Below are 27,918 nucleotides of genomic sequence, written 5' to 3'. Positions count from 1 at the left end.
TGGCGGCGGGGCCCGGCGCGGCCTGAGGGGGCCGTGAGGGAGCCGTGAGGGGCTGGGTGCGAGGGGAGCCCGGCGGGGAGCCATGGGGCTCCGGCTCCGGCTGCGGCTGCGGCTGGGGCTGCTCCCTGCCCTGCTGCTGCTGCTGCTGGGGGCAACGGGCGAGCTGCAGGCGCTGGGGCGCCCTCCGCAGAGGCAGCGCTACGGTAAGGGGAGGGGCGGGACCGCGGGGTCGGGGTCGGGGATGGGGTCGGGGGGGGGTGCGGGACCCGTCAGGCGCACAGCGTTAGGGGCTGTGCCCGGCAGGGGCGTTGAGCATGGAGGGGGTCTCCAGATCGCTTGCTCCGACCACCGGTGTCACCGCTGCTCCGTGTCCCCAAGCACCGCGCCCAGCCTCTCCCTGAGCACCCCCAGGGACGGGGACGCCACCGCCTCCCCGTGTCACCCATCCCAGTGCCTGACCGCTCTTCCTGAGCAGAAATGTCTCCTCATTTCCAACCTGAACCTCCCCTGGTGCAACTTGAGGCCATTCCCTCTAGTCCTATCACTGGTTACCTGTGAGCAGAGGCCGACCCCCAGCTCCCCACACCTTCCTTTCAGGCAGTTGCAGAGGGCAATGAGGTCTGCCCTGAGCCTCCTCTTCTCCAGACCAAACGCCCCCAGCTCCCTCAGCCGCTCCTCACAGGACTTGTTCTCCAGGCCCCTCACCAGCTTCGTAGCCCTTCTCTGGACACGTTCCAGTACCTCGATGTCCTTCTTGTAGTGAGGGGCCCAAAACTGACCACAGCACTCAAAGTGCAGCCCCACCAGAGCAGAGCTCAGGGGGATGATCACCTCCCTGCTCCTGCTGGCTGCACTGTTCCATAGCTGAAGGTGTCACTGATGCATGGTGCTTGGGGCCTGTCAGCCTCTTTGAGGAGGTGATGTCCACGTTATCTTCATGCTGGTGGTCTGCTAAAGAGCTTTCCTTGCAGGAGTCTGTGTTATGCTAGAGCAGGATGATCATGTAAAAGACTGCTCTTCGTGGGTCTGGTTGAAGTGTCACCATTGCAGAGAGAGACGGAAGCTGTCGGAGCTGGATGTGACTTCCAGAAAGCTGAACATAGTCTTCCTATTTTACTTCTGTAACCTTACTTTTGCACCTGAGCATTTATTTTGAGTTGCAAACTTCTGTCTGCTGAGCAAAAGTCTCTCTGAACTGGCAGACGTGTCTGTGAGAGGCAGCGGTTGCTTGTTACCCTGTCAGATGTGATGTCTCCAGGTGGTGCTGCCCACAGTGACTGCTTCAAGTCCCCTCTCTTTGTTCAACTCTCTTTGACAGATATCGTGTCAGTCATCCAGGCTGTACCTCGGTCCCACTCTCCCCCACCTCAGGTTGACTTTTTGTTCTGTGCAGGCCACAGCAATTAGTCACTGCAGGAAGCAGGTAGGGGTAGGAAGCAGTGGATGTTCCAGGAAGTGCAACAGAAACACAACAAATGCAGCTTATCCCTTCAACTGCAGGCAGGTCTAGGGATTTCTTCAAGCAGAGTTTGCATCTTGGGCCATCAGATTTCGAGCCTTCTAAAGGACCCACTTGCTGTGAACTTCTGTGAGCTTTATCTGATGCCTTTTGTATTTTTGGCCTCAGTACCACCGCGTCTGGACTAAGAACTTGTCAATTTTATTAAGTAATGCATGGAGGAAAAACTCCTTTCTTCCGTTTGTTTCCGAACATTGTCTGTTTCTGTGGTTTCTGTTGCCAACAGTGGTGAATGTGGAGCACAATTATTCATTTCCTTCACGCTCTTCTTTCAAGTGGGAAAATCTCGGTCTGTGTAATAATTCTTAGTATGAGGAAAAAGTTCATGACTTAATTGGTCTTTGTTACCTTTGTGTGTGCATTTTCTGTTTGTGCTGGGTTTTTATTTATTTGAGATACATGACTCGGACTGCAGGTAGTATTCATGATACAAAGCTACCGTGGATTTACAGTGATGAAGTGTAGTGATGAATGCTTTTGATTTTGTTTTCTTTCTGAGTAATTTTCTGGCCTCTCTGCTTGCTGTTGAATCATCACTCCAAGATAATTTTTTTTCAACCATGCTGAAATGCTTGTCACAAACATAGTGAGGATTTTTTTTTTTCTTGTGGGTTTTTTCACACTTGCTCCACACTAATTTTCTTGAAGGATTTTGTTGTTGTCTCATTCAGTAAATTAAATCTATAGAAGCATTTTGTGAGGGAGCTTGTCTAAAATTTGTTAAAATCCGGGTATGTTTGATTAATAATGTTACTTGTCCACACACTTCATCCTTTCAGACAGCAAATAAACAGGCACTGATTCCATACAGAGGAAGACAGACAGTTCCCTACTATCTTCTTTAGCCACAAGTCAAGTAATTCACACTTTGCTGTTGTTATTACCAATCTGGCAGGGCAGGTGAGTGGATTTATGATTAAGCCCCTGTGTGGTACCTGGAGGCTTCTGGAAACTGGTGCTGCTCTTACACCTTTCAGTCCACCAGGAGCAAGACCAACGGCACCGTACTTGCATGCCAGCGTTAGGAGTTGACCAGTTTCATCTTTTCAGTGCTTTATAACTCTTGGGTTAATACATTCATGTTCTGTTGACTTATTGGTAATTTTATTGGTTTATTCTAAAGCCCCTTTTCTTGAGTCTTTAACTGGAGGCAGTTCTTTAGATTCATCCTGTCAAGACAAGCTTTTGGGAAACCTTAGTCTCTTCTGTGGTGAATGCAGAGGTGAATTACTCCTTTGGTACTGGCCTTTAGCATCCGTTCTTGGGGTCATCTTTGCAGTTTAGTTCTTTTACAGGCCCCTTTGATTATTTATCTGGGTTGCTTCTTCTCATTATAATAAAAGCTGTTGCCATTATTAGCTTTATGTCTTTGACGAGCTGCACTTTGAAATCTTTTCACCTCCTTTCCTGTGGTTTTACGTTCATCTTTTGCTGGAGTTCTGTCTTCCTAATCTTATCCACAGCTCAGCCTTCTAAGATATCTTCTAACATACCTTCTGATTTGTTCTGTTTAATCACAGAGGTTGAGTTTTCTGGGCTGAAATAATTGAGATTTCTGACCAGCAGTCTGTTTAATGAAGTTTCAAGGATTGCTATTTTATGGTTAAGAACTTTCTTGCTCGTCTCTTGGAAAGTTCATACTTTTTCAGCAAGGACAAAGGAGAGGGAAAAACAAATTAAGCAGGGAACTGAAAGAAATGCAGCTGTTACTATCTGGGGCAGGTAACATTTCTTACCCTATTTTAATACCCTTTCAAGCTAGACAGCTATTTCGGATGGAGCCAGCTTAGCAGTTTGTGTCCTGAAGCTGAAGTTCGGGTGTGTGTCTCAGTGCAGCACGTGGAGGAGAATCCGAGAGCACGAAGCCAAACAGCAGGGTGTTGCAGCGTGTGGTGCCAGCCCAGGGTGCTGTGGGATTATTTCAGAGTCACTGCAGGCATTTCTGGATGCAGTGGTTTCCCCAGGCAGCACTACAGGCCAAGTAATAAAAATACAGTCTGCTGTTCACCTCAGTGGCTGACAGCAGCACAGCAGTAACTCATCTCAATTTCACTCTCCTGCTACTCGGGAACTTTTTGTGTGTGCAGAAACCCCAGCATGGCTTTCTGCTCTGAGGTTAGAAGGGCTGAGAAGGGACACGCAGCCAGCTCGGCACAGAGTTCTCCTGACTGAACTCTTAAAGTTACACCGGGATTTAATTATGCATTTAGTAGTCGGTAGAGATTTATATCTGAGATAGAAGTTTATATTTAACATCTGCTATAAACAGGTTGATTTAATCAATCTATTACCGACCAGATCGTAATAAACTGCAGGAGTTTGCCCCTTTCCCAGATCAATCAAGGGCCGTCCTTTCATAGGGATCTTACAGGATTCATGTGCCACTGTCCAGCTTGCTTGTTTGGGGGATTTTCTGCAACCCCAGTGGTTCTGCTGGCTGTCATCCTCGCAGGTATGTGACCGTGCTGCTGGTCAGCCTGCAGCTTGTCCACTTTTTAGCCCATGTTGGTGTGATTCATGCCCTAATCTCCGTTCCCATTATCTGGCCTTGTCTTCCTGTGCAGCTGTCGATATGCACTAATTGTTGGTGTTGTTTTTTCTCCTTGAAACTCACATTTTTACCCTACATTGCTCATGGATTGAGGGGCGAGAGGAGAAGGCAGATCTTGCAGAGAGGTACCCATAGCAGCTACCTCCTCAGTTTTGATCCACAATGAATGCAGCGTTGAACAAGTACGTGGCATCCTTGCATTCCTGGATCTCATTTTTCATCTTTCAGACTGCTGCTGAAGCTGCCAAGCTCTGCCCCTCGGTACTAGCGATGTGAATTTTGGAAGGCCCCATCGGAGCGAGTGCCAAGTCATATCCCAAAGGAGAAGCAACACAGCCAGGCAGGGAGAAGCAGCTTGGTCTCACCCGGGTAGCCCAGACAGTAACTAGGCTCTACCTAGAATCAGCTCCACTCAAACTCATCTTTTTTTTGGGGGGGAAACAGCAGGATTTTGTGGCGTGGAGTGTCTAAACTCAATAGTGAGACAGTTTGGGGAGGGGCAGACAAATGATCTCTTTCCAGAGAAGGCTGCATCCTGTGACTTGGCTCTTCGTGTCTGCAGGATGTACGAAAGCAGTGGGATTTTTGGGGGCTGTTTTTTTTTTTTTGGAGCATCACATCACATGATGCTGTTCTGGTTTAAGACGGGGTGGCTGCATTGCCCTTGTTTCACTTTGAGTGTGAGGACGTTAGTCCGGGGACCTTCCTTATTTTCGTAACACCAATATTTGAGCAGTATATTTTTTTTCTCCTCCAAAAAGTACTCTCTGCTTTCTCAGGTGAGACAGATGGAGTTACTAAACCAAGCAGATCAAACAACAAATGCTGTCCCCAGTTAAGATGTGCTCGGTGAAGGAGAACAACGCCCAGGTTGGTGGTGGTTGAGGTAACACGTGGAAGCCATCAGGGGCGTTCAGCTGCATGCAGAATAACCAGAAACAGCAGTTTAACGATCTGTGTGGCTTCTAAATCAAATTTGCACAGTTATGGATATTTATTATAGATTTTTTACCCAAGGAAAAAGCTTTGAGGCAGTGTAAAGTGAGTAAGTTTATCCTGAAATGAGCTAGAGGGGGGTTGTAGCTCGCTGGCTTTTCCATGGCATCCCCCGCTGGGCACCTCTGCGAGCCTCAGGGGTGTGCAGGAGTTTGAAGCTGCAGGCAGAGCACACCGTGAGGCTGCCACATGCCTTCCCTCCCAGCACGTAACCGTACCCCGAGGCTTCGTCTGCGCCGTGCTGGTGACTAAGAGAAGGCTCCTGGAGATGTTCAGGCACGGCAGCATCACCTCCTGACCCGCTGTCACCGCAAGCACAAGGGCAGCTCTGCCACCAGGCGTGAAGCCTTGCTCCAGCTCGGGTGGTTGAGGTCAGAAAGGCTCCAGGCTGCGTTTTTTGGTCCGGATTAGGCTGTGAGTTGGAGCTGAGGTGGCTCCGTTTGGTTGCTGTGCTTTGGTGGACAGAGGAATAGCACTGGATGGTTTAACGAAGACCGTGGAGCCCTTCGGCCATTTGGTCGTTGCCCAGCTGGATCAGAAGAGTTATTCGTGAGCTGCTGACCAGCTTTTGAGTGCTTGATACCCGTTGGAAGTCAGTCAGGTGGCACAAAACACAGGCTGGAGCCCTTTTTTCAGGCTTGGAGGCACCTCTGATGTGAGCCACGCAGCAAAATCCTCCAAGTGTGCTCGCTGTGCTCGTCCCAGGACTACTCTCTAGGCCAAACTTCCCATCCCTCTGCCTTTTCACACCAGATTTATTTCTGGTTTTATTCCTGTGGGGATGGTTGGAGAAGCAATACCCATAATCAGTGCTGCAGACTCCTCTGATCCTCTTGTGGTCACTTCTAATTCCCGAAGGAAACATCTTAAAATACTGTTGGATCTTACATTTTTAACCAGAGCTATTTTCCATCATCAGACAACTGTGAGGAGGATTTTAAGGATATTAATCGCATCTTCTGCTTTAAAACTTGATGTTTCTCTAAAAGCTTAACCTTTGAATGAAAAGTGCAGTTCAGAAGAACGCTTGTGAGAGCCAGGGTGGCTGGAGGAAGATGCCAGTGGTATTCGGATTGGTGGCTGAACACTTGGAGAGGAACCTCCTCCTCTTTAACAAATACGCGGTGGCTTCCAGCCCCGCTGAGCTGTTGCCCAGCACATTCTTGAGCTGGTGGAGGAGTCTGATGCAATGCACGATGGCCCGTAATTGCCCCAAAAAAGAGACTTTCCTGGGTGAAATTGCAAAGCCTGGGGGTAGTGGGCTTCTAGCCTTAAAATGAAGTGAAAGAAAAGGAGGAAAAAAATGGTGAGTTCAGAGTTGTGAGCAGGGGAATCCCCAGCTGTGGATTTGGGGTTATCATCTTTGTCACCGAATTTCTTTCCCAGCTTCTGAGTGCCTTCAGTGGGTAGAGAGAAGATATCATAAGCTGAAGGCTGGCTGTCACGAGATAATAATAAAAAATGAATAAGCATTGGGGATATCAGGATAAAATTGAGGTGTCCTCTAAAAAGAGAGGAATGCAGGGATCTAGGAGGGGACAGAAGGGAAGGAACCGCAGGAAAGTGGTTTGGGAAAAGCCCCTTGCTTTTTTGGCGTGAGTTTCCCCCGTTTTGGGGCTGTGCTTTGCACGCAGGGGTGGAAAGCAGTGCGAAACCTCGTGCTTTTTTAAAGAAAAGAGATACTTGCTTTTTTTATTAAGGTATTTTCTCCCCGCAGTGAAGCAGCGAGCAGGCGATGAAGGCGCTGGGCACGTAGGATGGAAAACCACGCCGCAGAGGGAGGTGGTGGAAACTTGCTGTTGCATACAGTCCCCAAAGCTCGGCGATCGACTGCAGGTGCTCTCGACCTGCAAGGGCTGTAAACAGAAATCAGGAAACTGCAACCACGCTGCCCTTCCTGTGCTGCTGAGCGGCAGGGGAGGGGCGGCTCGTGCCGGGGCAGCCTGGGAACTGCTGCCTTGTGGCTTCTGGGGCACCAAAACGCCGATGTCTGGCCTCGCTGTCAGCAGGCTGGTGGCTGGGGAGGATGTGCCTGTGCTGGGGTGGCCCCGTGCAGGGCTGAGAGGGGGGTGAGGAGCTTCTTGTTTTGTTAAGCTCCCTCCTTGCAGCATGCACGAGCAGGCACACGCTGATGGTTTGTTCTCCCCGCCGACCTCCTCGTGAAATACGAAGTGAGGTGCTTGCACTGGCCAGGGCTTCAGTGGTACTCCTGCTTCTAGAAGCTCTTTTGGGCTGTAGGTGCCTTCCACCCTCGATATTCTCTGATTTGGTGTTAAGTGATGGCAATGAGTGTCTTTCAAATCCAATAAACGCGTGAGGTGACGTGGCTGGGTGGTACAAGCCAGCCTCTGAAGGGGTTTTCGTGTTCTTAGAAAGGAAATCAGAGGAGTCTATGTGATGGTAAGGGGCTGGAGATGCCCCCTACAAGGTGCCTGCCTGGTTGTTTCTGATGAATTAAGCTATGCAGCCATCCATTTTCTGGCTGCTGTTGGACAGAAAGGTAATAACTGCAGCCCTGACCTGCAGTGAACCTGGTAAAAATTAAACTATTTTAAATTAGTGGGGAGCAGCAGGCGTGGTAGGAAAGCTGTTCATCCCCGAGCAATGGGAAATGTTCTCCCCAACATGGTTTCCAGGAGTTTGCCAGGGAGGACGTCAGCTCTGCACAGCCATAGCAGTAAAAAAGACAGCTTAGCTGCTCTAAAACTGCTGTAAGGGGTGAAATAATTTCTGTTTCTCCATCTCTGATCGCGTCTCGATTCACGCTGTGATTTCTACCTGGCTGCACGAAATGCATCTTTACAGAAATGTGCAGTGGCTTTCCTAAAATTGGAGCCCACTGTGATCCTGCTACAGGAGGCTCAATTTTGCCATATTATGTGTGCATTTTCTGAAGGATCTTGAAACTCCAATGCTTTCTCTGTTGTTTTTCCAGCCACGGTTGAATCCATGCTCTCAGACTACGACATCCTTTCTCAGTCCAGCATCCAGCAGCACTCGCTGAGGAAGAGAGACCTCCAGCCGGAGACACACGTAGAGAGGCTCTTAAGTTTCTCAGCCCTGCAAAGGTAATTAAATCATCAGCAGTGAAATAGCATAACATTTCCTTCAGTTGGTGATGAACAATACACAATTCCAAACTCAGACATAGTTACTGTGTTTTCTGCCATGACTGGCCACTTCTTTTTAAGTTACTGAACTGCATGGCTGTGGAGTGACTTCAGAGAGACTGAGAGGAAACACAAAACTGTATCAGGTTCCATTGTATCACTCTGTTTGTTGAAATGCCATTCATCTAAGACTTCTCTTGCTTTTTTCTTATTTTTTTTTAATCTTGGATCTTTTTCTTAGGCTTAGTTTCGTGTAGGTTATTTCCATTTATTGGGACAGATTCTGCTTTTACCTCATCTTGGCAACGCTGTCATGTTTGACTGTCCTCTGGTTCTTGAAAATCTCTGCCTTCAATTTGGGGAGGGTGCGTGCCATGTTCCCTGAGAGATATTCCCCCCCACCTAGAGGTTTAATCCCGTTCCTACTGTGTGTAAATTCTGCATTTGATTAAAACACTCCTATTTTAACAAAATAGGAATTACAAGCACTCGGGAAATGGGGAGAAGTGTGGTGAAGAAAGCAGACATCAAAGTTTTAGAGATGCTGTTCAGTCTTATAAAAATCCCTTACGGGTATCTGAGTGCTGAAATTGTGAATTTGAAATGGGGGGAGGGAGGTGAGAAGAACATTTTGTGTTAACAAGTGTAGGTCGGCTTTGTTCCACTGAGATCTTTTGTCTACTTTGTTCTCATGAGCCTTCCTCCAGCCATCCCCTACAACTGCAGCTGTTGTGCAAGTTGTATTTATGGTTTTTTGTCTCTAAATGCTGGGGGTTAATTTTTAAGTAGCAATTATAAAAGGTTAGCAGGGTCAGATGTTGTCTGGTTGTCCCTGTCTTGCCCTGCCTCGTGCACCCTGACTTCATGGTGAGGTTCTCCTGCACCAAATAGTTTGCAATGCTGCCAGTGCTGATTGCAGAATAATTACAGAGGGACGTACCAAAAATGTTTGACCCACAGACCATAGAAGGCAAGAGCCAGCGTGGATCCTTCCCTGAGTTGGTCTCCACTCTTTCTTTGCAATAGCCTTGAGATTTTGGGACACACAAAAATCTACAGAGTTCAGATTTCTGCTTCTGGTTTCTGACCATATTCTGTTAGAAAACGAGAGCTTTAAGATAATTTAACTGAAAACAGGTGAACAGATTCCCTGGTCTGATTGCCTTTAGGTCAGATACGTTAGCAGTGTCTGGTTTTGCTTGAATGCATATGGAGAAGGTGCATCGTGAGCAAACCATGAGTCTTGTGGATCTGTTTAACATCTTTAACACTTTAAAAATCCTCCATAAAGTACTAAAAATTTACAGTTATGAATTACATACTCCATGTTTTTGTAGTTTGCTTATCACAGTTAATGCTTTCTAACTTCTTCTGGACCCTCAGTAAAATGGAAGCTGTTTCTGTTTCTCTCGTGTGTGTAGTTTGCTTAAGAATAAATGAAAGTAAATTCTTTTACAGGCACTTTAAATTATACTTAACTGCAACTGCTGAACACTTTTCAGAAAAATTTCAAGCGTTAATTGTGGATGGCGAAGGCAAGGAAAAGGAGTACCGTGTTCAATGGCAAGACTTTTTCACTGGACACGTCGTTGGTTAGTATGGACTCGGCTGTGTGTCAGTGCTGAGAACACACAGCTGGGCCCTTGGCCAAAGTAAATGGTATAGTGCATTCATTTCATCAAATATCCTTAGGATAAATAAGGAGAATTTATTCTTATTCTCATGCCACTCCTTTTTTTCTGGCGGTGTTTTTTGTTGATTTTTTTTTGTTGTTGCTTTGCTGTTTTTTTGTTTTTGTTTTTAATCTATTGCAGCAAGCTCCTAAGATTGGGCTCCTCTATGTAGTTTGGCAGAGCATGAGGATAAAATTTGCCCACGCAGCAGCTTGTGATTTTATTTTTCATTTTTTGAAATGATAATAATGGCTTTAATTCCATCTGGAATCTGGGGTTTCAATACTTCTTGTCACAGAATGCAAAACCCAGGTAGTGGTGATGCAGTGGTGCCCAGATCATTATATTAAACTACTTTAATGGGATTCTTTGGGGGTTATTATGGGATAAATGGGATTCTTTTCTGGAAGGAAGGGGTGTCTTGCTCCACTTTAGTCTGCCATTAATACTTCCGCTAAGTTGTTTTGATTTTTATGTCGCCCTTGTGATGTGGTGAAAGCCTCTTCCACTGGAATGCAGGCTGACGCCGTGAAATTGCTGGCTGATAGGGGTAGGATCCAGGCTGCTTATGCTGGCAGGAATATTCTGTGTCCTTTTATTAATCCCCAGAGCCATCACACTACCTGAAAATTAGCAGTTAAATCCAAGACTTAATGCTTATGACCATTGGGAAGTTAAGGCTGAAGAGAGAGTGCTGGTTCCCTTTTTTTATTTTTTTTAAACTGCTCATTGTAGTGTTCTCCAGAGACTGAGGAGGTTAATTTGCCTTGAAATACAAAAAACAAACAAACGAATTGTTGTCTTTGTAGGAACACATGCAAATAGAGCTGATTTGTTTTTTTAATCTTTGAAGGGGAGCATAATTCCAAGGTTGTGGCACATATTGGGGATGAAGACTTTACAGTAAGGATCAATACTGATGGAGAAGAATACAATATTGAGGTATGCCTTACTGTTGACAGCAGCGTTCAGACAATCAGCTCTTTCTCCTGTGGGTGTTTCCAGCTAGTCACAGTGACACCCCTGTAGCTCAATTTAGGCTTGGTGGTGGTGTTTGTTTTGTGGTGAATAGGGAGGTGGCAGAAACATGTGAAACCAATTTGGCTTTGTGTTGACTTTTATTAGTGAGTGCCGTTCTGTCACATTTGCATATTTTAGATGTATGGGGGAGGAGATCGGCCTTTTCGAAACAGGGATGGATAACGTTAGTAATTAGTGGCGATCACTTCCTTCAGAACAACAAACAATGCAGACTTGTGAGCAGAGTTGAGGTTTGAGCTTTCTGAAGTTTTGCCTTTGCTAGGTCTTGGATTTTTTCCCATTCTTTGAGCTTTGTTTAAAAAATGTGCCTTTTTTCCCATGCTCACTCGTTTTTCCCCGTTTTCATTGTGTTGTTTTAAACTATTGGTTTAAAAAAAAAATTCAATAAATAAATTAAAGACTATCCTAATGACTTGTTCAGAGCAGTTCATTCCCAGGCACAAGCTGTATTAGAATGGCTCAATAACAGTAATTATGGCTAAGTGTTAGATGGGTATTGCAATTGTCTCCAAACCAGAAGACGTTCAGAATTAGAGGTAAGCCTGAGAAACCCGGTCCTACTGGTACAAAAATGTGACTGGAATCCCCAAACCACTCTACTTGTGCTTTGCACCGAGAGCATGTAGAAGCTGTTTGTGATTGAAAGCAGTTTTAGTGTTTGTGGTCCAAGAATAATGTGGCCTCAGATTCTTCTAATGTGGCCTGTGGGTTCTTCTCACAGAAGCCACCCTTGCAGCCCCCCCCTGCTAACAAAAACCTCGCCACGTAAACCCAGCACAGGGGGTCAGCTTTGGCCCCTAACCACCCTGAGATCATGCCTGTGTGTGGTCAGAGTCAGTAGGTGCCAGAGGACGTTCCCAACAGGTAATATAAGGACAAGGATGCACCATTGTAGCCTTCCTTTACTTCAAGGCCCTCACTGTTTGGAAAAGCTGGGCCTTCATGTAAATCCCTAATGCCCTCCTGCCTTACCCTAAGATATGGGGTATTTGCCCTCAGTTCTACACCACAGATGAGTGTGGCTGCTGGCCTGGCACAGTCTTTGTGTTTCAAGGCCTTATTGCTGTGAGCTGAAATTAATAGTTAACTATCACAAAGAAAGAGTTGTTTGAAGTTCAGAGAGCACTGCCTAAAGCCCAGGGGAGACCAAGAGCCAAGTAGTCTGCAGGGGAGTCTTGGAGTCTAGGCTGCTCGGCCTTGCCCAAAAAACTGCCTCTGGGTGGGCTGCGTGTGGTGGGGGTGCTGTAGATGTTACTTCGAGATAATAGTAGGGATGTGGCACTAGAAAGAAACGATGTTCTATATGCAATTGCTATGAAATCATTTGCTTTTATTGGAATTTTGAGGTTTTCTTTGATTTTTTTGAGGATTTTTCACTCACTTGTAAGCGACTTAGGAATGTTGAAGAGTCTGGTCCGGTGGTGTTGTGGTGCACACTTATGGATCATCTCTTATCTTAGAAGATAACTTGTGCCTCCAGTCAGCACATTTCCTGGCATGTTCCAGATAACTCCTGAGCTGTGCCAGTCCTAGAACTGCACTGGAGGGAACAGAGGAGCTCGAGATGCCTCCTCAGATTGCTTTTATTCTTGAGGGAACAAAAAATCTCTTTGATGGCTTTATCAGATGGCTGCTGCTGCTCTGTTAAGACATCCTTAGGTCTTTGGATGCCCATGTAGCATAAATGGTTGAATTCAGCTGACTTCTTGGGAGTGTACTTCTGTTGCTAAACTTATTTACAGGCATTCAATCATTGTAGTCCAGTTTATGTGTGTATGTGTACACACAAAGCTGTGGAGATTTGGCCGTGTGTGTATATATATAAAAATATGTTTTACTTAGTCTTTACATTCACTGTGGTCCTAACTACCTGCATTTCTGCTGCTCTTGTGCTGTCAGCCACTGTGGAGATTTATAGATAATGAGCAAGATGAAAGGCTGCTGGTCTACAGATCTGAAGATATTAAAGACTTCTCACGATTGCAGTCCCCCAAAGTGTGTGGTTATTTAAAGCTGAACGAAGAAGAGCTGTTGCCAAAAGGACTGGAAGATAGCAAGCAAAATGAAGGTGAGCATCTGGGAGGGCAGAACCTTGGAAAGCTTGAATTCTGTCTGGGTAGGCAAGTAAGATCACGACCTAGGCAATAATTTGTGTTGTCCCATGTAGTTTAACTCTTTAAAGTCACTGGAGGAAAAACCAGCTAAACCCAAAATGATGAAGGAACTTGTCACTAGTGTAGGTAGGCTTTTTAAGGTGAATGTTCAAACAACTTTATTCTTCTGTGCCCTGGGAGCTGTTTGGCATCTGTGGCCACTCCGTGAATCCAGCTTGAGCTATGATGAGTTTTTGAGAGCTGTGAATCCCTCTTTCCTCTATTTTCTACTGCATCAGCAGGAATGGGGATAATGACTAGGGACAGGAGCAAGAGAGTTAGGACTGAGATGACAACCATAAAAACCTTGTAGGTAAATCTATTAATAACTCAATTTCCTTACTACATGTTCCTCTCCTTAGAACAAGTTTGAGGACTGTTATGAAGACAAAACTAAAGAGTTGTGCCCTCCCCACTCCCTCCAAAACAAAACAACCAAAACCCATCCAGACTCATGCTCAGGTCTTAAATATGGGTAATAGACGTAGCCATAGACGGCTCACTGAGTGTTTATTTATTTGTATTTAAACATTGACATTAGCAAGCGTCTCCCGGAAGAAAAGAGCCATCCCAGAGAGCTCCAAAAACACGTGCAAGATGTTGGTAGTGGCAGATCATCGTTTCTTCAAGTACATGGGCCGGGGGGAAGAGAGCACTACCATAAACTATTTGGTAAGTAAATACACCCTGTTACAATTTGTTGGAGTAAATGGGGAAAAAATGGTTCATAGTTATAACTGCTTATACTGCTTTTCTACAGCAGGTGTATTTACATCATGCTTGTGTATTTTTCATCTTGGGAGGTGCTAATTCATGCTTTAAAATATTCTGTAGTTGTGATACTGCAGTTAAATAGTCCTTACATTTCAAATCCCTTCCCTTTGCATACTACTTGCAGCTATCCTATTTTCTCCCTAAAAACTAAAAAAAGATTATTTTTTTTTTTCATTTTCTACAATCTCCTAGACTTTGAATTTGGGTATAAATGGTCCAAACACATTTAAAGTTCGCATGGGAGCCAAAAACAACTTGTATACTACTTTAACTTCTTCCAGGATTCTCTGTCCAGAACAATAAAATTAGAAATAGGCTCAGTGGACAGCTAGTTTGGTTGGAAGTGTGGTTATGAAATAGAACACCTGCCTACAGCCCCACAGCAGAAATGGAGTATGGGTTTGGGGACTGGAGATGAAAACAAGTGAAACCACTCTTGGAGATCTGTTCTTTCTCAAGAGCCTCTTTCTGAGCCTGAGTTTTTGACATGCTAATCACTCTGTTCCATCTTTGCTGGCTTTTTGACCTTTCTGTCCCCAGAAATGTTTACATTCCCCAGGTAACAGAGCCTTAATTCATCTGTTTTCGGAGATGTGATTATCTCAGCGTCTGACATACGATTCTTCCAGGCTCACCTACCGTTGTGTTCTCAGGGTTGATGTGTGCTGTAAACAGGACGGTGATTGGAAAAACCAAGTGCAAGCTATTACTGAGTGTCTGTGAATGTCATTTTTCATTCTGAGCAATTTTGATGGTCTATATTTAGGAGAAGGTGATTTTTAAGAAGATGAGAGCAGCTCGAAAAGGGAGCTATTGATTGTGAACACTGACGACAGACTTTCTGGAACCTTGTACTTGGACCATAATGAGAAAAATAATAGTTTACTGTCTGGGAGAGGGAAGAAAGCCCTGGGGTCAGTTAAGTGTAGCGCTAAAACAAAGCAGTAAAAACAGTTCCCTCTGCCCTTCCCCTCAAAGAAACTTGGAAAACTGCGAAATGGACAGAGTGTTTCCCAAGATATCTTGTTCTTAACATTATCTCTTCCACTACACAGATGAAAGTGATAAGTAGCAAAGTTTGTGCTGCTTTTTTACGACGGAAAATTTTCAGGGATATTTGATAATGTTCTCTGGATCCAAGCGCTGTTGGTTTTGGATCAGTGAATACATCTGTTGTGTTTTAGGAGGTTCAATTTTAATTTGAAGCGAGTGTTTTTGAGATAAATATGTTGCAGCTTCTCTGGGCATCTTGAACTTCCGTACACAAAAGCTCAGAACTAAATAACTTGTTTTTCTTTCCTGCATAGATTGAGTTGATAGACAGAGTAGATGACATCTACCGAAATACTTCCTGGGACAACGGGGCCTTCAAAGGCTATGGCATCCAGATAGAGCAGGTAGGAATTCACTGAGCTGTGCAAAGGGTTTCCAACTGAAAGCACAAGAACATATTTTAAATGTCAGGGTTTCTGATTTTTTTTTATCTGGATTAGAGCTAAAATAACCAAATCTTGCATTATTAACTGCATCCAAAAGTGCTTTTCTTTTTGGTGGTGTTGATTTGACACAGCATGTCCATTCTTAGTTCCTTGCAGCTTTTGAGATGGGAATTCTCAAGGAGCATCTTTCTATATGTAATTGCAATTCAGAGGTGCTTTTTTCCTGAACGTGAGCCGTTTTTGTTTCTGTCAGACATATTCTTTAGACATATACTTAATGTTTCTGTCTTTGGCTAATGCTTAGCTCTCAAACACAGATGGAAAAAACACAAATCCTGCTTGAAGAGCTTTATTGACTGCACTTAAACAGCGTAATATCGTGATAGTGTAGAAGATAGATGCAGCTGGATGTAGAGGATGTAGTGGCTTCAATTTATATGATGGCTCCTGGAAGTTAGCACATAGAAATTTGGCAAACTGCATTAAAAATGAGTCCATCTGCTTTAAGTTCTGCAAGAACTGTCATGTGGCATACAGGGGCTCTCATGGTACAAGCCAGCTGCCCTTTTTCTGGGCAAGGCTTTCCAGGAACAAGGAAGGAGAGAATTGGTGGGGACTGGAGAGGGAAAGCAACATGGTTGCACTAATTCCAGGCTACCAGGAAAGCAGCGATCCTTTAAAGTATGTTTTGGTTAACTAGAACTCTGTGGTGCTTTGGGATTATTTATACTAGATGTAAATGATGTAAATCCTGGTTGTATTTGTTAAGGTTTGTTTGTTTTTGTGTTGATTTTGATTTAGCATACATCTCAAAGCACACTATCTCGGTGACAACTTTTGTTGTTCTAAAATGGCAGCTGTAGTTGCTTAAGATCTAGTTAGTGTATCTTAATTAGCAGAGGCTGGAAACTTAACAGGCTGAAAACTTAACATTGGGAGCATGCTGAATCTGATTTTTTTCTGCTTGCAGATCTGTTGAGATATTTAGAATTGCATTGAAAACTTTTCTGTAGTCATAAAATTGACCAAAATTTTTCGCTGTTATTTTGTCGCCCTTTTTGAAATGTAGATTATCATCCACAATGAACCAAATCAAGTGCAACCTGGACAGAAGCATTACAACATGGCAAAAAGTTATCCCGATGATAAGAAGGATGCCTGGGATGTGAAAATGCTGCTAGAGGTAGGTGGTAACCCTTGAAAAATTGTCCCTCACAGAGAATTACTCACACAGCTGCTCTGTAGTCACAGATGAAACTCTGTTAGTTCCTTCACATGCTGGGTAGATACTGCACAGAGTCAAACTAGCTGATGTGCCCCATAGCCCATGGTAAGGGGGTTCTTTGTGTGATTATGGAGCACACACCAACTGGAATTAATGTGTTGCTTGAGTCAAAAAAGGCAGTGCTGGGACATCTGGCCCTGAGACTGCCTTGTGACCTGCATCAAATGAGCGTAGTTGGTTTTCCCCTCTATGTGAAAAAGGGGAAACGAATAGACAAGTTACGTAAAGAAATGCATACAAGGTGCTTGGGTATTCATTTTAACTGCCTTCACGTTTGTAGGACAGATCAACAGCTGCTTTTTCCTAACTTAACCAGAAGGTGCCTGCCTCATTAGATAAATGTTCATGTTTATAGATATCTGATATGCACCATAAAGTGTTTTACAGAGATCTCACTGTTTGTTTTTTTTCCTTTAAAGCAATTTAGCTTTGATATCGCTGAGAAAGCAGCTCACGTGTGCCTTGCTCATCTTTTCACATATCAAGATTTTGATATGGGAACGCTTGGACTGGCTTATGTTGGCTCTCCCAGACCTAACAGCCACGGTGGCATTTGTCCTAAAGGCAAGACTTCCTTTTCTTCCTTTCTAATTGTGGGTAGAAACCTACTTTTTGTTAACTTATATTTAATCCTCTTCTAGCTTTCAGGGATCATGACATGTTATTTGCATAGTCTCTAGTGGCTCTTTTGGATAGAATAGATGGCCATTTTCTTGGCTGGAGCTGGAAAAAGAAGGGAGGGAAGAAAAGTCACGAGGCTATCTGGATTGAACAAGCTCTGTGAAAGCCACTGCAGGCTGGCTAGACGAAGTTCCACTTTGGGTGCATCTTGCAACAGTTCTGGAATGGCAGATGCTGTTGTCTTGGAAATTTCTTGTATTATCCCCTTTACTGCTGTACATGAGCTGTTTGTGCTGTGCTTTAAAGAGCTCCCACTGAAAAAAAAAAAAAAAAAAAAGAACAAGGAAAAAAAAAACTGGCAAGAGGCTGACTGGTGAGTCTGTGAGAACAATAAAGCTGTTCATTTTGTCAAACAAGGAATAGTCCCACAGCCACTTCCAAGAAAGAGAAAGGGGAAAAAAAATTGAAACTGAGAAAAACGCTTGTCAATTCGATTTGTTTCTTTCTCACCTCTCTAGCTTATTACAGTCAGATTGCAAAGAAAGACATCTATCTGAACAGTGGCTTAACCAGCACCAAGAACTATGGGAAAACCATCCTCACGAAGGTAAGAGAATGAACGTTTGGAGTACAGTACATACGTGTTTGTTGGTGTTTTCCGGGATTGTGACAAGCTTCTGTGCTGTCAGAAGCAAGCTGCTGGCTTTCAGGCTGAGTCCAATCCCAGGGGACAAGGATCTAGGTCACAGAGACCATATCTTTTTTTTTTTGTCCTTCTTGACAAGGAGAGTCAGGGCTGAGTGCAACTGAAGACTGAATTGACTGAGAGCAGGGATGGGGAAATGTAGCCAGCGTCTAATAGGAGACGTAGTTATCCAACTACAAACAGGATTTTGATATCCTAAAATTAAATGTATTTTACTTAAAAAATTATTCTCAAACGGGACAAGAAATATTACACAGCAGGTAGACTTACAGCAAGTATACAATTAGTCTGCTGATTGAAAGAAAGCAAAATATGTCTGTGCTGTTGTATGCATCTACAGCATGCAGATGGAAGATAGAAATGCTGGGCCTGTTCTACGTGCAGGGTAGAACAGTGAAAGTAGTGCAGGCAAAGTAGGAGGTTAGTTTGGACCTTCTCATGGAGTTCCTCTACCTGATTTTTGTGTGTCTGTATGAATAGGGCAGAGAACTGTAGAGTAGGCAGGGCTTATTAGTGCTAATACTGATGGAAACTGATGCTATCTGGAGTTTTTCCATCACTAACGAGGCGGTAAAGACAGAAAGGCCTGAACGTGGGATTTGTTTCTCTTGTAAAGACACCAGAGCAGTGCCTGCATGTGCAGCTCCCACATTTTTGTAGTTGGACGTTTCCCTTCTGCTGATTTCTCAGCTGTGCATCGCTGTAGCCCGATTATAAATGGAATTCATAATTGGTGAGTGGGCTAAAACTTGGCACAGAAGCTGTCAAGAAGCTAGGAAAAAAGAAGACAGTGAAGCTTTGTGTTCGAGGGATGTTGACAAAGAGCTCTGAGCTGTTGCCACGCTATTTGCATTTGCTGCTCAGTCTCCAAGCTGGAGCCCTGTCTTGGCTGACAAAGGAGCTGGAGTTTGACGTCTTCCCAGCAGGAGGCACGAAGCTTGGATGCAGCAGTAGGTGCGCACGGGCTCTTTTCACAGGGAGGGTTTTTGCACAGCGTCTGATCAGGTTTAAAAAGGAAGAAAAAAATTTTGCTTAAAACCCTCCCCCAAACGCAACGCGCTGTAGTCCTTCCCGTGCTTGAAGAGAGCAGAAACGGCCGTTTCCTCACCCAATTTATTTCTCTGTTGTGAACCACGCAGTCTCCCTGTGGTTAACTTTTATTTCTGTGCTCCTTTTCTTTGTGGTTGTCGCCTTGAGAGCTCGACACCACCTGCTGGTCGAGGCCGTGCAGAGAGGCACTCATTTGGGGTCCTTGGCAGGAGTCCTGCCGTGTAAAAATGTTGGGAATTCACCCCCGTTGGGCTGCGTTTGTGGATGCCTTTCCTAGGAGTCGTGCAAAAGAGGAGCTTATTCAGCAGCCTGAATGTAATCGTCCATTTAGAAGGAATTATTTTAATGGCAAGATCAGTTGGAGCAAGAGATTGACGAATCGTGGTAGCTGGTGTGTGTTTGGACTGGTTTTTGGTTTGAACTTTCTATTTATGCCTTTTAAAATCAGATCTAGATACTCTGAGTATCTGCTTTGCATTGAAAACAAAACAGAACTGGTATCCCAGGACAGCACTTTGCCTCTAACAGTGCTCTAGCAGTCAGACCTAGTCCTGGAATGTGCTTTTGGAATCAGGCCGTAATTTTACTTGCCTTTAGTTCCCCACCTCTAAAAAAAATGATACTGGAGAAATTCCTTTTCCATCTAAGCGTATCTGAGAGTTGTAGGTGGCTTGGAAGTAGCTGGGATCGCCTCTTCTGTCCTGCTCAGACTGGTTATTTTCAGCAATCATTGTTTTTACTCTTCAAAAAAGGAGGCTGACCTGGTTACGACGCACGAGCTTGGACATAACTTCGGAGCAGAGCACGATCCTGACAGTCTGCCAGAGTGTGCCCCCACTGAAGACCAGGGAGGGAAATACGTCATGTATCCCATTGCTGTCAGTGGAGATCATGAAAACAATAAGGTAAAGCTGCATAATTTTGCTTCCACACACGCTTCTCCAACGTGATCAGTGATCCTTTGCACAGAAAGACTGTTTAGCTAATGATTCTTCTAGGCTGAAACAGATGGGAATAAACAGATCAGGCGTAAAAAGAAAAGATGTTTGTATGCAGCTGGGTTCTCTGCAAGATGAGCTTTGCTTTCTGAGTTTCACTGGAGTTCACAGCGTGTCCCAGTAGTGTTTGCAATCAATTGTTTGCAATCAGCTGTGGCCAAATGCTCCTGAAAGCAAGTCATCAGCCAGGTGATTTTCTTACCTTAAAATCGTTCCAAGCTCTCAAAATGTCAGCATGGAGGGATCATTGCTTCCCGAGACACCAGAATTTGGAGGTGTGAGGAGGCCAGGACTGTCTGAGATGCACTTGTTGACAGCAAGGTTCACTCCTCAGTGCTGCTCTTTCCCCTCGTGACTCTCCAGATGTTCTCAAGCTGCAGCAAAAAATCCATCCATAGGACCATTGAGATCAAGGCCCAGGAGTGCTTCAAGGAGCGCAACAACAAAGTCTGCGGGAACTCCAGGGTGGACGAGGGGGAGGAGTGTGATCCCGGCCTCCTGCACCAGCAGGCTGATCCCTGCTGCTCCGCGGACTGCAAGCTGAAGGACGGTGCCAAGTGCAGGTGAGGGGAAAGGAGCTGCAGCTTCTGGTGCACGGGGAGAGAACGGTTCGGCTCTGCACCCTGCTGCAGGAGATAAATCTCACTAAACTCCTGTTTAGCAAGAAATTCCCTCAATTTTAATGCGTGTGGTTGTGCTGAGGGCACTCCTGCGTTAGTGAAGGATAAAGAGAGCACAAAATACAGTAGTAAAACTTTGCCATGCCCGTACTTCTTTGGAAAACAAAAAAAAAAAAAAGAAAAGTTGCTCAATATTTCTTCCTTTCACGTTGATGTTTCCCCAGCGATCGGAACAGCCCCTGCTGCAAAGGCTGCCAGTTCGAAAGCGCGCAGAAGAAATGCCAAGAAGCCATAAATGCCACTTGTAAAGGAGAGTCTTTCTGCACGGGTAGGACATGTTTCTGCCTCCCCTACACCAGCTGTAGCCAAGTGCTCCGGGCTCAGCGTCCTGTTAGGTCAGCTCCCAGACTAGCGCCCTTTGTTCATCCGGGACAACTAATTTTAGAGAGCAGTTGAGCATCACGAAATCGCCCCATAATGAGTTTCATTGTAGTTCAGGAGCTGTTTGGTGAGTTTCTGCCCAGGAGAACATGGAGAATGGTGATTCCTTCTCCCCCCCTCCTCCTTTTCTTCCCCTTTAAGACAAAAAGAACAGGGCAAGTCACGGGGAGGGGACGGGAATGAGCTGAACCTTGCAGTGATTCCACCCTTTCTATGGCGGCTCTGCTTCACTTCCCCACTGGTTTCCTTCCTCCTCATAATCTTTTCTGGAGGCAAGACGACAAGGCAGGGCTGCTGGTGCTTCACTGATGGGGCTTCCAGGATCTTCTTGGTCTCCAGAGTGCCCAAATGCCCGAGTTGCTGAAAGCTAAGAGAAAGCTATTGGAGTTCTCCCTGGGATGAGTCTGGATTTTGCTTTTTCTCTCTCTTTTCCCCTTTTCTCTCTCACCCCGAGGTGCTCTGCCCTTTGCTCTAACCCTGCCGTTGTTGCCCCCACCTGCAGGGAACAGCAGCGAGTGCCCTCCCCCGGGGAACGCCCCGGATGACACGGTCTGCGTGGACATGGGGAAGTGCAAGGACGGGGAGTGCGTCCCCTTCTGCGAGAGGGAGAAGAACCTCCGCTCCTGTGCCTGCAACGGTGGGTCAAAGGGTCCCGGCTCTGCTCCTCGGGTAGAGCCCCTTGGGGAGCGGAATTTAGGGGCCCTCTCGGGTTTCTGGAGAAAAAAAATCTGGTGTTTAAGCTGTTGGTTTTCCAGGGCTGGCGTTTTCTGCTTGGAAAAGTCCTTTTTTGTTTGGAAAACGTGAATGTCCTCCTGTCCTCTGGAGGCCTGGGTTGAGGATTTTAAATGAGACGTACGGCCGGCACCCTGCTTCAAGGAGAGGGTGCTCCCACCCTCCTCTTCCTCAGCCACAGGCAGGCAGGAGGGAGAATCTGGGCTGTCCTCTGATCGTAAGGAGTTGCCAAATGACTTCTGGACAGATGTGGCCTCCAGCAAGTGGAATCTCTTCACCTGCAGTTAATTCCTGCGGTGTTGGGGCATCAGCTGGCAGAGCTTGGTCCTACTGTGTCCCCCAATAACCCAAACGGGGCATCTGCTTCAGTTGGGCATTGGGGTGCCCAAAACTGGGTGCCTTGCCTGTTCCTGCCCTCCCCATGGGAAAGCTGGGCAGGAACGGGGCCAGCCCGGGGACATCTGCCCGGTTTGGGGTTTTTTGGGCTGATGATGGAGCCTGTGGGTTTCTTACAGAGACGGACAACTCCTGCAAGGTGTGCTGCCGCGACGAGCAGGACCGCTGCGTCCCGTACGTTGACGCCAACGACCAGTTCCTCTTCCTGCGCAAGGGCAAGCCCTGTACCGTGGGCTTCTGCGACACCAACGTAAGTGCTCCTGCGTGGCAGCATGACAAAGAGCTCAGCTGGGTTAGCAGTGCTTGCTACTGCAGCCGTGCACGTCAGCCCAATTAATTTTGGCTAAAATGAAGCAATCTGACGAAGATCTGGCTGGCGCTGTCTCGGTGGCCGGTTCTGGCCACAGCCTGCAGGCCCCTTGGCTGAGCTGAGCTGAGCTGGGTGTTGGCAGGCGTGAATTTTGGAGGGCGTACCGCAGCCCTTCTGCTGCAGGGCTGAAGCTCTGCTGCCTTTAAATCAGCACGGCCAGATCTGGAAGCCTGTCTGTATCCAACAGTGCCTGAGAGCTGCAACCTTTTTGGTGTGGGAAGTAGGAACTTTGGCTTCCAGTCCTTAAACCTCTCCAGAAACCTCAGCTTTGTGTCCCCTACCGTGGGAGGCAAAATAGAGGCAATAAAAATGGAGCAGTGAAGCTGTGAATGAGTAAATCTATTCAGAATGTGTGTGAAGTGCTTCTGTGTCCATGCAGTTTTTATTTCATTGCAATCTTTGCCTCTTCTTCCCCCTCCAGGAAGCAAGTAGTTAATGCTTACATAGCCTAAGATGAGTTTCATTTATTTATTTATTTATTTATTTATTACTTTTGCAGGGCAAATGTGAGAAGCAAGTACAGGACGTGATCGAACGGTTTTGGGATTTCATAGACCAGCTCAGTATCAATACCTTTGGTGAGATGTGTAACCACAGCCTTTGGGGTTTTCAGTTCCTGACACGAAGCTCGAAACCACAGGGGGGGTTAGCTAGCTGGCTGGTTTTGCTCGTCTGTACGCCAGGGTAGTTTGTAGCTGTGCTTCTGAAATCCAGATGTATTTCTGCGTAAGATAACACTGGTCTTGCCTTTGAGGCTGAAGGGCTGGGAGCATTTTGCATTTTTCCTCTCCATTCTTTCCTACTCATCTTCCAAGCTTGTGAAAGAGGTGGCAGCCCTTCCAGCGAGCTTCTTGTCTAAGAACCAGTAAGTAGGGCAACGAGAGGAAAGGAAATAGCGGCCTTGTTAGGGGTCAGCTTGCTGCAGCACAGCAGAGGTAAAGTAGGCCTTGGTGGCATTTAAATGTCAGCAGGCTGGGAAAGGAGAACTTCATTTCTCATTTAATAAAACCACCTCCAGCTGCGTGCCTGAGCCACTGGCTGGTGAGGGTACGCATGCCTCCTTGGTCCCGAATAATAATTTTAGAAAATTATATCAAATATGCTTAAAAAGAGGCAAAAAAACAATTGCATTATGCTGGGCTGGTCCTGCAGCCTGTGTTGTACCTGAGAAATCCCATGAGCTGGCTTGCAGAGGAAAGGGAACTTGTGTGTACAGTCAGGAAATGCTCTTTGCTCAGTCACTGATGGATTTGAACTGATTTCCCAGGGAAGTTCCTCGCAGATAATATAGTGGGCTCCGTGCTCGTCTTCTCCTTGCTCTTCTGGATTCCTCTCAGCATCCTTGTGCACTGCGTGGTGAGTGAGCTGCCTGGAGATGACTGCTCTATCGAACTGAGCTGTAGGAGAGCGCCCTTCCTCTCGTGAATGGCAAATGTCTGCGGGAGGAGGAGATGGGAGGCTTTTAGGAAAGCTCAGAGGGAGCTTCCCTGCTAATTTCTGCCAGGCTCTAGCAGCCCCGTGCTCCAGCTGTCTCCTGGAGCCGTTCCTGTTCTCCCTTAGGCAGATTTTTTCTGCCCAAGCATCGTTCTGATGACTTGCATCAAAGTTTTCTCTAGCCCACAATTTGTGGGGACACCCGGGGCAGGAAGTGGTGTTGGTTGAGTGCACGGGTGAAGAGAGAAAGGTCACGGTGACTGCGAACGTGGGCACGTGGTGTGGGGTTAGGGCAGAGGATTGCTGCCCCGTGAGCTCAGCACGGGGGGCGGATGGGAAGGAAGGGGGAAGAAAGCCCCAACCCCGCTGTGTCCCTGCAGGGAAATGGGGACAGGGGCATTGTTTGCGTCTGGGAAATTAACTGTGTGTGTGTGTGCTTTGGTTTACTTTGTGTTTATTTCCCAACAGGACAAGAAATTGGACAAGCAGTACGAGGAGAACACCAAGTCTCTGTTCTGCCCCAGTGTAAGTCGCTGCCTGAACGCGGTCCTGCAGCCCCCGCCTCCAGCTGGGGCCAGACACACCGATTTGAGGGAAACTCTGCTTTCCTGCCCCAGCTGGTGTTTGATGTACCGAGCACCGTGGTGTGGCAGGTCTGGTGTTTCCTTCCTGTGAGAGCTGGGCCTTGACCTTGGTGACAAGGCAGCTTCCTCACCCCAACCACAGCCCCCGAGGCAGGAAGCCGCCGGCACGGGTCACTCAGCTCCCGCTGCAGGGTGCTTGCTCCCAGCAAAGCTCAGCAAAGCAGAAAAATCTCTGCAGCACGTGGTGTCTCTGCTGCGGGGCCTTTAGCGGCGGGGCGTGCTGAGGCTTTCCACTTACTTATAGAAAAATTGGTGCAAGGACCCATCACGTGGCAGGTGGTGACACGTCTCGCAGTGCAGAGGCTGATTTGGGAGAGGGGAAGAGCAGAAAAGCGCAGAGATAAATTTTAATTACAGTCCAGCTCGAGGCGTCTTCTGGCAGAGATTTTTGGGCATCCTGTCTGGTGCTTTGACAGCTCAATTTTTATTAATAACTGCGGCAGCGTTAAGGAGATGTCATTTTATGTCATTTTTGTAATGGGAGGGGGAAAGGAGCCTTGCAGAGCTCCTCAGCTGCTGGAAGAAGCATCCTGGAGCCAGACTTATGAGGCAAATTGCCCCTGTAAGCTACGTGCGTGTAACCAGAGGTGATGTTAGCTCGAGTCCTCAGGTCCCTCATAATTCCTCTTATGCCATAGAAGTCACCTTGAATCTGTGCACTTGGATCCAGGCAAGAACACGCTCCAGAAGCAGATCTGGCTGTAGGCTGCAGCTGTACTCACAGAATCACAGAATTTCTAGGTTGGAAGAGACCTCAAGATCATCGAGTCCAACCTCCAACCTAACGCTAACAGTCCCCACTAAACCATATCCCTAAGCTCTACATCTAAACGTCTTTTAAAGACCTCCAGGGATGGTGACTCCACCACTTCCCTGGGCAGCCTGTTCCAGTGCCTCACAACCCTTTCGGTAAAGAATGAGTTATCATAAAATACTTCATAAAATAGAACCATTCATTTATTTATGCATAGATTTTACCAAAGAGGATAATTATGATCTTCTCCTCTGGCTTAATACTGAACAGAAGTTCGGGCTCCTTGCGCCAGTAACAGGTTTAACAGAGAAACCCAGCTTCTCTTGGACCTGCTGAGTATTGAGCAGCTCAGAAACTCACTAGTTAGCATCTGAAAATTTTACCCTACTTGTCATGGCACTCCCTTGTCCATTCCCTTACCCGTTATTAGCATTTACTAAGGTCTGTAGGGCTTTTTCACGCCTGGAAATCTCCGGGTATTTCCCAATCCACGCTCAGACAGAAGCAGGAATCAACAGTTGAACAAATTGAATGAATCCTGAGCTAGCAGCCGTTTGCTTCTCCCCCTTGCAGAACGTGGAGATGCTGAGCAGCCTGGACTCGGCCTCCGTGCGCATCGTGAAGCCCTTCCCGGCGGCGCAGGCGAGCAGCCGGCACCAGCCCCTGCAGCCCCTGCAGCCCCTGGCCGCGGTGCCACCGGCGGCGGCGCCGCCCAAGCAGGACCACCAGCGCATGGACACCATCCAGGAGGACCCCAGCACCGACTCCCACGTCGACGAGGACGCCTTCGAGAAGGACCCTTTCCCCAACAGCAGCTCGGCCGCCAAATCTTTCGAGGACTTGACGGAGCACCCCGTCACCAGGAGCGAGAAGGCGGCGTCCTTCAAGCTGCAGCGCCAGAACCGGGTGGACAGCAAGGAGACGGAGTGCTAGCGCCCCGCTGCCCGCCCGGCGGGATCTGAAACCATTTCACTGCTATAAATACGGATCTATATGGATATATATTTTTGTGAGGGAGCGGGGGGAAATAAGGAAGTGACCTACTGCAGATGCTGGTCATGTGTATGACCTTCCTTACGTTACGTTTCTGAGAGCATTGTATCTTTTTAAAAAGCGAAAATCCAAACTAAAAGTGGCTTGTTTTTGAAAGCTTTTTTTTTGGATTTGTTTTTTCTGGTTTCTTGACCTCTAACATTTCCTTCAACCTGTGGTGCAAACCCGAATATCCTCCTGGATATTGTGTATATCGGCCTTGTGGGTTTTTTTTTATATAATTTAATGTTTTGTAGTCTGATGGCACTGACAGCCGAAATTAAGGGGCTTTTTAAACAAAACAAAACACTGCAGCACGTTCCTGACGGAACAGCTCGTTGGAGCATCTAAACATTACAGGTGCCTGGAGAACAAACAGAGAGTAAGGAAGCAGTCATGGCTTAACGGCATCTAATTGAGATGCACAATCCGAATCCAGAAGTTTTCCATACAGCTTTAAACAAAAACAAAACGGCTCCTAGAGGTGGTTAAAGCTTATTCAGTGCACAGAAGAGCTCCTCTAGCATGAAACTCTTCTGCCTCTCGCTGTGAGGTTGCCTTGCCTGGTGTTTTTGTGGCAGGGAGATGGTTTTCCTACAGCAGGAGCTGTGTGTGCTGCAGGTAGTGGTGAAAAGGAAGAAGTGTAAGTGGAGAAATCATTTATGCAGATGGGAACTGTTCCAGCGAATTGTTTACAGTCATTTCAGTGCAGAAATGTTTCTCTTGAGGTACCACCGTCAAGCTGTTCAAAGAGCTGAGCCTCCTCTTTCAGGGTTTATATGGCCTTTGGAAGCCCCTACTGCTAAAGAAACGAGAAAATGCCACACTCCACTGCAGGAGCACGGTTGTTTAAAAACAATTGTGACTTTAACAAAGCTTTTTGTGTTGTTTTTTGTTGTTTTTTTTTTTTGATGAAACTCCTAGGGCACGTACTGAGGAGGTGTTAGGAATTCCAGTTCCCACGCAGGCGCTGCGATGCGATGCTAGGAGCAGGTACCTGGTGGTGCCCTCTAATTCGGCGTACCTGCACAGAAGGTTGGAGCTCTGTACCGGGGGGGCTGTGGGCTGGGAGCTGAGCGATGTTTTAGCCTGGCAGCAGCTGGACTGACACAGGGGAGCCGCAGAGCAGCTGTCACCACAGCAAGGAAGCATTTAATTCTGCCTGCTTTCTCCCACAATAATGAATGAATCAAACTGACCCGAGACGTGAACGACAGCAGCCCCATTTTAACTTACAAACCTGTGCTCAGCCACGTAGGAACCACAGTGGGGGAAGCCTTTGTGTTTTTAAACGTGATGGGAAGTAACCAAAGCTGTGCTGAGAGAGTTGCCCGAGTCTCTGCCTTCCCAGCCCCGGATCTTGTTACACTAATACTTGAACGTGTGCCTTACGGTATTCCTACCTGGCTAGCTCCTGTTTTGTGTACTGGTTTTGGTTTGTTTGGTTTGCCTTTGTTGGTTTTTGTTGGTTTTTTTTGATTCCAGGAGAAGCACACGTGTGAGGAGTTAGTTAATTTAATTCCCAATACAATAAAAGCTTTTTATATTAAAAGAAAAAAAAAAGCCAATTAAACAAGAG

At 46.4% G+C, this 27,918-nt stretch overlaps 1 protein-coding gene across 1 annotated transcript; it reads left to right on the top strand.

The window, feature by feature from the left end:
- ADAM17 (ADAM metallopeptidase domain 17) lies at positions 1-27,917 on the top strand. Its single transcript, XM_084283540.1, has 19 exons — positions 1-203; positions 8,002-8,134; positions 9,635-9,768; positions 10,703-10,791; positions 12,790-12,958; positions 13,585-13,715; positions 15,125-15,214; positions 16,326-16,439; positions 16,961-17,105; positions 17,681-17,769; positions 19,671-19,823; positions 20,280-20,479; positions 20,761-20,864; positions 21,480-21,614; positions 22,225-22,355; positions 22,975-23,053; positions 23,743-23,831; positions 24,378-24,434; positions 25,881-27,917. Exons 1-19 carry the CDS (start codon positions 83-85, stop codon positions 26,238-26,240), a joined length of 2,523 nt encoding a protein of 840 aa, XP_084139666.1. The 5' UTR covers positions 1-82; the 3' UTR covers positions 26,241-27,917.
- Position 27,918: the final 1 nt, after the last annotated feature.

The sequence above is a fragment of the Netta rufina genome, assembly GCF_964035555.1.
Source record: "Netta rufina genome assembly, chromosome: 3".
In the NCBI taxonomy this organism is placed as follows: domain Eukaryota; kingdom Metazoa; phylum Chordata; class Aves; order Anseriformes; family Anatidae; genus Netta; species Netta rufina.
This window is presented reverse-complemented; position numbering and strand designations above follow the sequence as displayed.

Bases quoted from the DNA above. Each gene is read 5' to 3' on its own strand.
- ADAM17 (XM_084283540.1), top strand. From the start codon at position 83: ATGGGGCTCCGGCTCCGGCTGCGGCTGCGGCTGGGGCTGCTCCCTGCC. The intron at 19,824-20,279 runs GTAAAGCTGCAT...GTGACTCTCCAG, and splicing joins GAGATCATGAAAACAATAAG to ATGTTCTCAAGCTGCAGCAA. The intron at 20,480-20,760 runs GTGAGGGGAAAG...ATGTTTCCCCAG, and splicing joins AAGGACGGTGCCAAGTGCAG to CGATCGGAACAGCCCCTGCT.